We start from the raw sequence: 12,396 nt of genomic DNA on the forward strand, positions 1-12,396 counted from the left end.
GAACTTATCAGATGTTAATGTAACATCTGTAAAATGTTGTTGTAGCATAATTAAGATGAATTCCATGTGTTCTGTCCATTCGTGCATGCATATCTAAGCGTGGATGTGTTCGTGTTTGTGTGTGTGTGTGTGTGTGTGTGTGTGTGTGTGGGTGCTTAAATGTGAGTATCATTGGGGTTCAGGCTTATCGCATTGTGCACTGAGCGGTGTGCTGCGGAGGAGGAATTGTAATTGGTTGGATGGATAAACCCGTAAACTAAAGGCGCCTCGTGAATTGTTTTTATGCTAGATTCCATTAAGCAACAAGATTGTTTTAATTACACTCAGACTGTGTTCCATATGCTACCCTAATTCCTATATAGTGCACTACTTTGATGGAGTGCCATTTGGGATGTGGTCCCAACAGTCTCTGTACATAACAGACAACGTTTCTAAATAGACTGCTGAATGTACTGTAGGATAGTAGTACTGTAGTACTGTTATTCAATAAATACAACTCCCTACAAAAAAAAGCACTGAATGTGAATGTATAAGAGGAATAAAAATTCCATCCTCCTGTATCCAGTGAGATAGAAACTCCTTTTGACGCAGCTTGCCGGGCCAAGCTCTCTCGGGCCTCTCTGCCGTCCGAGGCATGTGTTTGGAACTAGCACCACATGGTCCGGCTTGTCAGAACACAAACACTGTAATTGAAAATGCCATCTTTTCTCAGCCAAGAGAGAGAGAGTTGAGCAAAGTTCACACACACATGCAAGCACGCATGCATGCACACACACACACACACACACACACACACAAACACACACACACACGCATGTTTGTTCCAACATCCTTCTGCTTCTTAAGAAGTTACTCAGCACACTAACCAGTTCCTAGTTAGGAAGCGGTGTTAATCAGGGCACCTGAGCTTCCTGCATTGAATACATGTGTAATGACTCAGGCAGTCTCAATCTGTTTGCAGTCACATGCGTTATCACTCATGTTCATCTTGAAATCAAATCAAATTGATTTATATAGCCCTTCGTACATCAGCTGATATCTCAAAGTGCTGTACAGAAACCAAGCCTAAAACCCCAAACAGCAAGCAATGCAGGTGTAGAAGCACGGTGGCTAGGAAAAACTCACTAGAAAGGCCAAAACCTAGGAAGAAACCTAGAGAGGAACCAGGCTATGAGGGGTGGCCAGTCCTCTTCTGGCTGTGCCGGGTGGAGATTATACCAGAACATGGCCAAGATGTTCAAATGTTCATAAATTACCAGCATGGTCAAATAATAAGGCTTTTTAAATCTCACATTATCACGTCTGGTACTTGAACAGTAAACAAAAATCTACATAGGTAAAAAAAAGTGATCTTGAAAACGAGATCTCAAGAGATTTCATCCTAAATTCATGTCAAATAAAAATGCATAAATTGTTGACTGTAGGTTGTATTATGTCTTATATGTTCACATTTGAGTCATTAGCAGAGTCTCTTATCCAGAGTGATTTACAAATCAGACTTTCATATTTTGCTGCATGCCCTCCTGTATGCACTTAGGCCCGAATCATGTAACTTGAGAATGACACATGCTAAGGTGTGGATGTCCTTGATGATCTTGATATTCTAGTGGATATGCCTACTCTCTAACAATAAAATATACTCTAACTGCAAATACACTCTTTTCCTACACTGCCGAGCAAAATACTAAATAGAATGGAGTCTTTCCTGTCTTCCGGCATCAGGGAGGAATAATCATATGGTTATTGCAAACTCAACAGAGAGTTTGATGTGTAATAGAATGGGTAATGTCCTACAATCCCCCTCGGGTAGTCAGATAGGCAGACAGCAGAATACTTCGGTGGAGTAGGAAATGCATGCAGCGTACTCTAACAGAGCCCTGTGATAGGAGGTTATCGCCTGAGTAATTGTTTCTTGTACAAACGTGTATTAAAGTTATCGCAGTGCCCCCTGACTATAGGATTGGCTGCTCATTTTGACCGTGTGAATTGACATTAGTAACCAGCCTGTAAATTATGATACAATCCCACACACATTATCTCTCATAAACATAACCCCCACCCTTTCTCTCTCGCTTTTCCTCCCCCACCCATTCTACCACTTTTCTCCTACCCATCTATCTCTTGCTCGTTGCTATTACCCTAACCCTCTCTTCTGCCCCCACATCTCACTCTCGGTCTCTTTCTCTCCCTCCCGCTCTTTACCTTGCCTCATTTCCTCCCTCTCCCTCCCTCCTTCCCTCTCCCCTTTCCTTCTCCCCCACTCTTTCCCGCTCCCCTTTCCTTCTCCCTATTCCCCCACTCTTTTTAATCCCCCCGACCCTCTCTCTACCTCCTCCTTTTTCTCTCCTCAGAGTGTAACTGCAGTGGGCGAGCGGATGCATGTGTGTTCGATGCGGAGCAGTACCGTAGCACAGGGAGTGGGGGGCGCTGTGTGGACTGTAGGGACCACACTGACGGACCGCACTGTGAACGCTGCAAAGAGAACCACTACCGACGGTCACCACAGGACCTCTGCCGCCCCTGCGACTGTAACACCATAGGTAAACCATCTATTTTAGACTGTTTCATGTACATGAATTCACTCAATCAATGTTTCGTTCATTGTCATTTCTTAATTCTTATTCAATCAGTTCACTGTAACTTGTTATTGATCTTTAAAGAGCAACTGTACCCCGCAAAAACTACTGCTGTGGTTGAAAACGGCCTATGTGTCATCGATATGAGTCAGAAATGTTTCATTCTAGTGTAAAAATTGGTAACACTTTACATGAAGTTGCCTTTATTACTATGTAACTAAAACCATTATAACTGTGTTAACAACACATTACTTACATAGGTTTTTGCTATTTAATAGCATGGTAATAGGGTTGTTGCGGAATCTGTTATTAAACACTTTACACATTCACTTGCTGAAGGTTATTCCACATGTGTCACTACTGATGTTATTACACATTCTATTGTTCCACTATGTAACTCATGTTTTTTAATTACACATTTGTAAGTCATCCGTGAATTGCCATGTCAATAACTACCACTACCATTGAATCCACATGTAATACCAGGGTTGATAAATAGGCTAGGACCTGGCAACATCAATTGTAACAAGGCACATGCTTTCAATAACTGTCAGCAATTCTTATTTAGTTTATTTCTGTTATTTCTATGTTAGAACATTGTGGTTACATAGGACATACTTGTAATTATAAAGCAACTTAATGTATCTTGAAACCCAGTTGGGTATAACCTTTATAATTACTATGTAGTTACACTTTAACATCCTTTCTAGTTACAATGTAACAACCTTTGCAGACAATAGTCTAACCAGGCGAAATTACAATGTAACAATATTTCAAAACCAACTCTGTCATTACAATGTTGCTACAAAGGGATATACATGAATTTACGATGTGCTTACAGGAGCACATTTAAAGTGAAGTGACATTTGAATTTCTTTATAGTTAAAAGGTAACAACCTTTGCAGAAAATTGGCTAACCAGGAGAAATAAGGATACAGGATCTTTTTCTATTCATATTCACACCATTCAAATTCAATTCCCCATTTTAGACTCAAAGCGATAACTATTTTAGTTAGTCATATGTACTAATGCAGGGCGGTGGTAAAGCTAGCTAGCATTTCCCCATTATTCACTAATGTACTTAGCTAGCTAGCTAGCCAGTGGCAGTTTAGCTAAACTTATAGGGTATGGCAAATTGGGGAATTTTGCATTTCTACACTATTTAAAACAATTTAAAATGCTTTTTGGAGAACAGCAAAAGCGAACAATAATGCAATATTAGGTTTAAAGGTATGTGGAACAGCACATATAATGTCAACTACTGCTCAACCTCATCATAGACTGACTGATTTACTTGTGGAGGGGCACATACAGTGCAACGTGAAATAGATGCATAATAAACATTATCAAGTCACAAGGCCAACTTGAAGTTTCGACATCCATAGGCGGCACGTGAGTTTCAAGTTTGGGGAAGCAATTTTTTCACAATAAAATTTGCCCACTATCGTCACATTTTCAGACTAATGTAAAATAGGCTACTATTCCTAATGTGATGAGAAGATTGCATAGTCATAATTTAGGCTGATAATATAACTCAATCACTGTTAGCGAAACAGACTGTTGCCTGAGTACGTAGTGAAATAGAGGAGGCCTAATCAGAAACTTTTCTTGTCCTTTCTTTGCACAGGAAAATGTTTGCCTTTTATAAACACATTTCATACAATTCTACTACACTTTATATGACTGGGCACATAAGCAACATCTTTTTAATACGACACAAATCAGTGGCCTACTCTGCTGACACTGACAAACAGATCAATATAAACAACCTTGGCTTGGATGCAACCATCTAATCTAGGCCTACGAAAAGGGGAGACACAAATTGGAGGAGGAAATGATTGTTCCCCAATAAACTTTCCAGTGGTACTGATCCAATGATAGAGATGGTAAATAATATAAATATGTACTTACCAGGGATATGGCCGATGCTCTCCGCTGGTGCCCATAAGATTCTGTTCACTCAATTGGGAGTTGAACATTTCACAACACTCGCATTAAACATCTGCTAACTGTTTGTATGTGACCAATGAAATTTAATTTGGTTTTATTTGAACATTTTGATAACTAGAGACCAGACCTGGGCAGAAAATAATAGTATTTTGTAGTTTCTTGTAAAATACCAACTTTTCAAATATTCGAGGTAGTCGAATGTAGAGAATCAACTAAAGGCAACTATTGTCAACTATTTCCTTTGATATTCAATTACATCTCAATTTACATAATATTTGAAAGTATTTTGAATATCTCTCAGACAAAATATAACATTTGAAGGTATGTGAATATGTGCAAGTTATTTAAAAACAAACCAAAATATTTATTTGATGGCTACCAAATGTTTGATGAACCAAAAACTAGAAGAGTTAGCTAAATTACTATGGATTTTTTCCCCCTGGTTGACACAGACATGCTCAGGAAAGTGATAGCTCAACTTAAACCTTCTACCTGCCTTCTCGATCCTATCCCCACCACCTTCTTCAAAACAGTTTTAATTGCATATCTGAAGATGTGCAAGCTATTGTTAATAACTCCCTGTTCACAGGAACTTTCCCCACTGCACTAAAAACTGCTATGGAGAAACCCCTTCTTAATTTTTGGCCAATCTCCAACTTCCATTCTTAAAGCAAAATTCTGGAGACATTGCTTTTCAAACAGCTAAATTATTCTTAAGTGCCAACTGTATTTTTGAAAAATTACAATCTGGCTTTCCACAAATGTAAAACTAGTTATCCCAGGTCTACTGGAGACATTTTCTTTCTCGTCTCTTTTCAGCAATAGCCACTTGCTTTCTAAACTATGTTTTTACTATGATGGTATTTTGAATTATTGCAATATGCCTAGGTCTATTTAACTGCTTTTCAGTGTCCGCAACTCAAAAATCAGCTACACTATACAGTGCAGAGTATTCTTCAGTTTTTCCACATTTTGTTACGTTACAGCCTTATTCTACAATGGATTAAATTAATTGTTTTCCTCATCAGTATACACACAATACCCCATAATGACAAAGCAAAAACAGGTTTTTATACATTTTTTGCAAATGTATTAAAAATTTAAAACTGAAATACCTTATTTACATAAGCATTCAGACCATTTCCTATGAGACTCAAAATTGAGCTCAGGTGAATCCTGTTTCCTTTGATCATTCTTGAGATGTTTCTGCAACTTGATTGGAGTCCATGATTTAGAAAGGCACACACCTGTCCACATCAAGTCTCACAGTTGACAGTGCATGTCAGAGCAAAAACCAAGCTGAGGTAGTCAGGATCAAGGGATCCTTGATGAAAACCTGCTCCAGAGCACTCAGGACCTCAGACTGGGGCAAAGGATCACCTCCCAACAGTAAAACAATCCTAAGCACACAGCAAAGACAATGCAGGAGTAGCTTCGGTACAAGTCTCTGAATGTCCTTGAGTGGCCCAGCCAGAGCCCGGACTTGAACCCAATTGAACAATCATGGAGAGATCTGAAAATAGCTATGCAGTGACACTCCCCATCCAACCTGACAGAGCTTGAGAGGATCAGTAGAGAAGAATGGGAGACACTCCCAATTACAGGTGTGCCAAGCTTGTAGCATCATACCCAAGAAGACTCAAGGCTGTCGTCGCTGCCTAAGGTGCTTCAACAAAGTAATGAGTAAAGGGTCTTAATATTTATGTAAATGTAATATAAAAGTTTTTTTATGTGCAAAAATGTCTAAAAACCTGTTTTTGTTTTGTCATTATGGGGTATTGTGATTGATGAGTGGAAAATAACATTTGATCAATTTTAGAATAAGGCTGTAACAAAATGTGCAAAAAGTCAAGGGGGCTGAATACTTTCCGGATGCAGTGTATATACAAATGTATGTGGACCCACCTTCAAATAACTGGATTTGGCTATTTCAGCCACCCCTGTTGCTGACAGGTATATAAAATCAAGCACACAGCCATGCAATATCCATAGAGAAGCAGTAGAATGGCCTTACTGAAGAGATCAGTGACTTTCAAATCAGTTCGTCACATTTGTGCCCTGCTAAAGCTGTCCAGGTCAACTGTAATTGGAACATCTAGGAGCAACAACGGCTCAGCCGCGAATTGGAAGGCCACACAAACTCACAGAACAGGACCGCCGAGTGCTGAAGCGCGTAGCATGTAAAAAACGTCTTTCCTCGGTTGCAACACTCACTACCAAGTTCCAAACTGCCTCTGGAAGCAACGTCAGCACAACTACTGTTCATTGGGAGAGTCATGAAATGGGTTTCCATGGCCGAGCAGCCGCACGCATGCCTAAGATCACCATGTACAATGCCAGGCGTCGGCTGGAGTGGTATAAAGCTTGTCACCTTTGGACTCTGGAAACGTGTTCTCTGGAGTGATGAATCACGTTTCACCGTCTGGCAGTCCAAATGACTAATTTGGGTTTGTTGGATGCCAGGAGAACACTACCTACCTGGGTGCATAGTTTCAACTGTAAAGATTGGTGGAAGAGGAATAATAGTCTGGGGCTGTTTTTCATGCTTCGGGCTTGGCCCCTTAGGTCTGGTGAAGGTTCATATTCTTTCTTTGCTTTTGCACTTTTTACCCCTTTTTCATGACTTCAGATTGGCGGTTACAGTCTTGTCCCATTTCTGCAAGCCAACAGCGCCAATGTGTCAGAAGCAACACCGTACAACCGGCGACCAGAGTCAGCGTGCACGCACCCAGCCCACCACAAGGAGTCGCTAAAGCGCGATGGGACAGGGGAATCCTGGCCGGTCAAACCCTCCCCAAACCCGAACAACGCTGGCTACGTCACAGCCTGGGATTGAACACCGCCTTAGACCGTTGCGCCACTTGGGAGGCCCTACTGAAGGGCAATCTTAATGCTACAGTATACAATTACATTATATATGATTCTGTGCTTCAAACTTTGTGGCAACAGTTTGAAGAAGACCCTTTCCTGTTTCAACATGACAATGCCCCCGTTAACAAAGCGAGGTCCATACAGAAATGGTTTGTTGAGATCGGTGTGGAGGAACTTGGCCTGCACAGACCTGACCTTAACCCCATCGAACACCTTTGGGATGATTTGGAACGCCGACTGCAAGCCATCCTTAAACGTCCAACATCAGTGCCCTACCTCACAAATGCTCTTGAATGGAAGCAAGCCCAAAAAGAGTGGAGGCTGTTACAGTAGCAAAGGGGGAGACCAACTTCTTAATAATGCCCATTATTTTGGAATGAGATGTTTGACGAGCAGGTGTCCACATTCATTTGGTCATGTAATGTATTTGGTAGGCTATTTGCCGCACAGGCTTCGCAACAGCTCATTTGTTTTTAAAGCTAATGATCCACTGTGGCCAAATGATGCTCTCTGCTGTAGTATTTAGAATTATATTATGTATTTCTGTATAGGAATGAGTAATTATATAGATAATTTGGGCAAATGTATTTAATTGTTTGACTGAACAATAATATAAATGCTACATACAACATTTTCAAAGATTTTCTCGAGTTAAATTCATTAGGCGCTAATCTACGAATTTCACCTGACTAGGAATACAGATGTGCATCTGTTGGTCTCAGATACCTTTCAAAAAAGATAGTGTGTATCAGAAAACCAGTCAGTATCTGGTTTGACCACCATTTGCCTTATGAAGCGCGACACATCTCCTTCACATAGGGTTGATCCGGCTGTTGATTGTGGCCTGTGGAATGTTGTCCCACTCCTCTTCAATGGCTGGATATTGGCAGGAACTGGAACACGCTTTTGGACATGTCCATCCAGAGCATCCCAAACATGCTCAATGGGGAATGTGTCTAGTGAGAATGTAGGGCATTGGAGAACTGGAACATTTTCAGTTTCCAGGAATTGTGTACAGATCCATGAAAAATGGGGCCGTGCGTTTTCATGCTGAAACATGAGGTAATGGCAGCTGCTGAATGGCACGACAATGGGCCTCAGGATCTCACGGTATCTCTGTGTATTCAAATTGCCATCAATAAAATGCAGTGGTGTTCATTGTCCGTAGCTTATGCCTGCCCATACCATAACCCCACTGCCACCATGGGGCACTCTGTTCACAACGGTGACATCAGCAAACCACTCGCCCAAACGCTGTCTGCCATCTGCCTGGTACAGTTGAAACCGGTATTCATCAGTGAAGAGCACACTTCTCCAGCGTGCCAGTGGCAATTGAAGGTCAAGACCCTGGTGAGGATGACGAGCATGCAGATGAGGTTCCCTGAGACTGTTTTTGACAGTTTGTGCAAAAAATATTTTATTGAGCAAATCCACAGTTTCATCAGCTGTCCAGTGGCTGGTCTCATACGATCCCACAGGTGAAGATGCCGGATGTGGAGGTCCTGGGCTGGTGTGGTTACACATGGTCTGCGGTTGTGAAGACGTACTGCCAAATACTCTAAAACGACATTGGAGGCAGCTTATGATAGAGAAACGAGGATTCAATTATCTGGCAACAGGTCTGTTGGACATTCCTGCAGTCAAAATGCCATTTGTACACTCCCTCAATACTTGAGAGCTCTGTGGCATTATGTTGGGTGACAAAACATTTTTTTTAAACATTTTAGAGTTGCTTTTTATTTCCCCCACCACAAGGTGCACTTGTGTATTGACCATGTTGAATGATATGCCACACCTGTCAGGTGGATGGATTTTCTTGGCAAATGAGAAATGCTCAGGGATTTAAAACACATTTCTGAGAAATTAGCTATCTGTGTGTGGAACTTTTCTGGGATCTTTGATTTCAGCTCATGAAACATGGGACCAACACTTTACATGTTGTGTTTATATTTTTGTTAATGGTAGTTATTTCCGGTCGACATTGCTGACGCCATATGGTTGCTTCTGTCTGTTTACTTGTTTTTTTTCTACGTAGGCCAACTGTCCATATAATCATTCCGTTGCTGACGATGTCTGTCATTGTGTATTGAATCATGCCCATGCTTCTTGATATTATTAAAGATTGTTATATTGTAAGAACAATGTAACTATAATGGTTAAACCTAACCTAACATGTACATTGTGTAATTGACGGATGGTCCCTAACGAGCCCCACCAGGGTATCCGAAGTCAAAGCAAATTTTCCACACCCACTTGTTGGACATTACAATCGTGTCGCATGCAGCTACTCTCCAAGTAGGGCAGGATTGTGGGCAGGATTGAAATAATCCCAACCCAAGGAAAACAGTTACTTAACCTAGATTCCCAAATCTCGCAAATCTCAGTTTTGGACGGTACTGACTTTCTGACTAAATTGATCCTATTTACACTTCGCAATATATTTTGGGGTAACACTTTACATTATGTTGCCCCTATTACCATGTAACTAACACAGTAATAACTGTGTTAACAACATAGTAGTTACACACGTTTTACTATGTAATTACATGCTAATAGGGTTGTTGCAGAATCAGTTATTGCTCAATTCAAACAAGGAATGTATTATTCCACGTTCACTTGCGAAAGATTATTCCACATGTGTAACTACTGATGTTATTGCACATTTTCTTGTTCCGCAATGTAGCTAATGTTCTGTATTTTACACATTTGAAAGTCACCTGTGAATTACCATGTCAATACCAACATCTGACCTTGTTACATATAACTAAAAGTTGCCGAATCCACAAGTAATACCAGGGTTGATGAAAAGGCTAGGACTTGGTAACAACACATGTAACAAGGCATCTCCTATCATTAAGTATCGGTCATTATGTTATGACCTGGCTCAAAGGCTATAAAGAATCAAGTGTAATTTAAGAACAACATAGTTATATAGGATTTACTTGTAATGATCATGTACCTACCCAGAAGCAAGCAACTTCAAATCAAATCAAATTTTATTTGTCACATACACATGGTTATCAGATGTTAATGCGAGTGTAGCGAAATGCTTGTGCTTCTAGTTCTGACAATGCAGTAGTAACCAACGAGTAATCGAACCTAACAATTCCACAACTGCTACCTTATACACACAAGTGTAAAGGGATAAAGAATATGTACAATATGGCTGGAGTTGAGTCAGTATGTTGGCAGCAGCCACTCAATGTTAGTGGTGGCTGTCCCTGCTTTGATGCACCTGTACTGACCTCGCCTTCTGGATGATAGCGGGGTGAACAAGCAGTGGCTCGGGTGGTTGTTGTCCTTGATGATCTTTATGGCCTTCCTGTGACATCGGGTGGTGTAGGTGTCCTGGAGGGCAGGTAGTTTGCCCACCGGTGATACGTTGTGCAGACCTCACTACCCTCTGGAGAGCCTTACGGTTGTGGGCGGAACAGTTGCTGTACCAGGCGGTGATACAGCCCGACAGGATGCTCTCGAATGTGCATCTGTAAAAGTTTGTGAGTGCTTTTGATGACAAGCCAAATTTCTTCAGCCTCCTGAGGTTGAAGAGGCGCTGCTGCGCCTTCTTCACAACGCTGTCTGTGTGGTGGACCAAATCAGTTTGTCCGTGATGTGTACGCCGAGGAACTTAAAACTTACTACCCTCTCCACTACTGTCCCTTCGATGTGGATAGAGGGGTGCTCCCTCTGCTGTTTCCACGATCATCTCCTTTGTTTTGTTGACGTTGAGTGTGAGGTTATTTTCCTGGACAATATTTTAAAATTACAATAGCTCCAAATTTCAATGACTTAAAAACCTCAAACCAACTTTAAATTTAAAAAATTCATAGACAAATATTGAGAGCATTTAATGACGTCATGATTCAACCTCGATTTACTCTGTTTTTCCAGTTGTCATGAAAGCACCATAATAATGCACAAATGATGGAAATGGGAGTCCACTTTGACACTGACAAACTGAGAATCTGAGCGCAATAAAAACAACCTTGTCATGAATCCATCAAAAGCCTAGGCCTAGATGTGTGGAGCCACATATTGTAGGCTACAATATGAGGAGGAAATTATAGTGCTAAAAATGCTTTCCAGTTTCACTGACTCACCCAATGACATGCAGCTCACTCACTGGTGATGACCGATGCGCTCTTTCCAAAAGCCTCTCAGATTAGAGTCTTTTCTTTTCAGCAGGAGCCATTTGCTTTCCAACCTGTTTTTTCCAGGGATTGTATTTTAAGTATTGCGGAAGGCCTGGTTTGTCTGCATGCTGTTGTTGACTGACAGATTTGCCACACGTTCCCTGACTGTGGACTATGCCTTGTTATTGGGATACACTCCACAGCTAGGCAAACATTTTTTTTAAAGAAGCTGTTGGTCCTCTGTAGCAAAGTTATACGCTTTCTCATGGTGTAGCAGGCAGCAGTAACTCTATAACTTGGAAAATGTATTTCAATTTATCAGGGGTGCTGCAGCTCCTCCAGAATCCTTCGTGCAGCTGTGATTCTATACTGTAACACTGGAGAGAGTTGCAAGCTCACGCATGTCTATCAGAGCAGAGAGCGGATGAGAGATCATAGAAAGTGACTCTCATACCAGTTCTGTGAGAGACACAGGCGCACTTCTTACACAGCCTCGCGTTGGTCTCAAATATAAACTCAGAGGAAAAGAAACATCCTGTCACTCTCACAAACTTAACATGTGTAAATATTTGTATGAACATAACAAGATTCAACAATTGAGACAAACTGAACAAGTTCCACAGACATGGGACTAACAGAATTGGAATAATGTGTCCCTGAACAAAGGGGGTGGTCAAAATCAAAAGTAACTCTCAGTATCTGGTGTGGCCACCAGCTGCATTAAGTACAGCAGTGCATCTCCTCCTCATGGACTGCACCCGATTTGCCAGTTCTTGCTGTGAGATGTTACCCCACTCTTCCACCAAGGCACCTGCAAGTTCCCAGACAATTCTGGGGTAAATTGCCCTAGCCCTCACTGGGACACA

The 12,396-nt window shown here is 41.3% G+C and overlaps 1 protein-coding gene across 1 annotated transcript in view; it reads left to right on the top strand.

Moving 5' to 3' along the window:
- lamc3 (laminin, gamma 3) overlaps nucleotides 1-12,396 on the top strand; it is a 221,498-nt gene that overhangs the window by 88,722 nt on the left and 120,380 nt on the right. Inside the window, exon 5 of the mRNA XM_020465728.2 lies at nucleotides 2,352-2,540. Coding sequence (XP_020321317.1) covers nucleotides 2,352-2,540 — 189 coding nt within the window. The remainder of the gene's footprint in view (nucleotides 1-2,351; nucleotides 2,541-12,396) is intronic.

This window comes from Oncorhynchus kisutch, linkage group LG29, assembly GCF_002021735.2.
Source record: "Oncorhynchus kisutch isolate 150728-3 linkage group LG29, Okis_V2, whole genome shotgun sequence".
In the NCBI taxonomy this organism is placed as follows: Eukaryota; Metazoa; Chordata; class Actinopteri; order Salmoniformes; family Salmonidae; genus Oncorhynchus; species Oncorhynchus kisutch.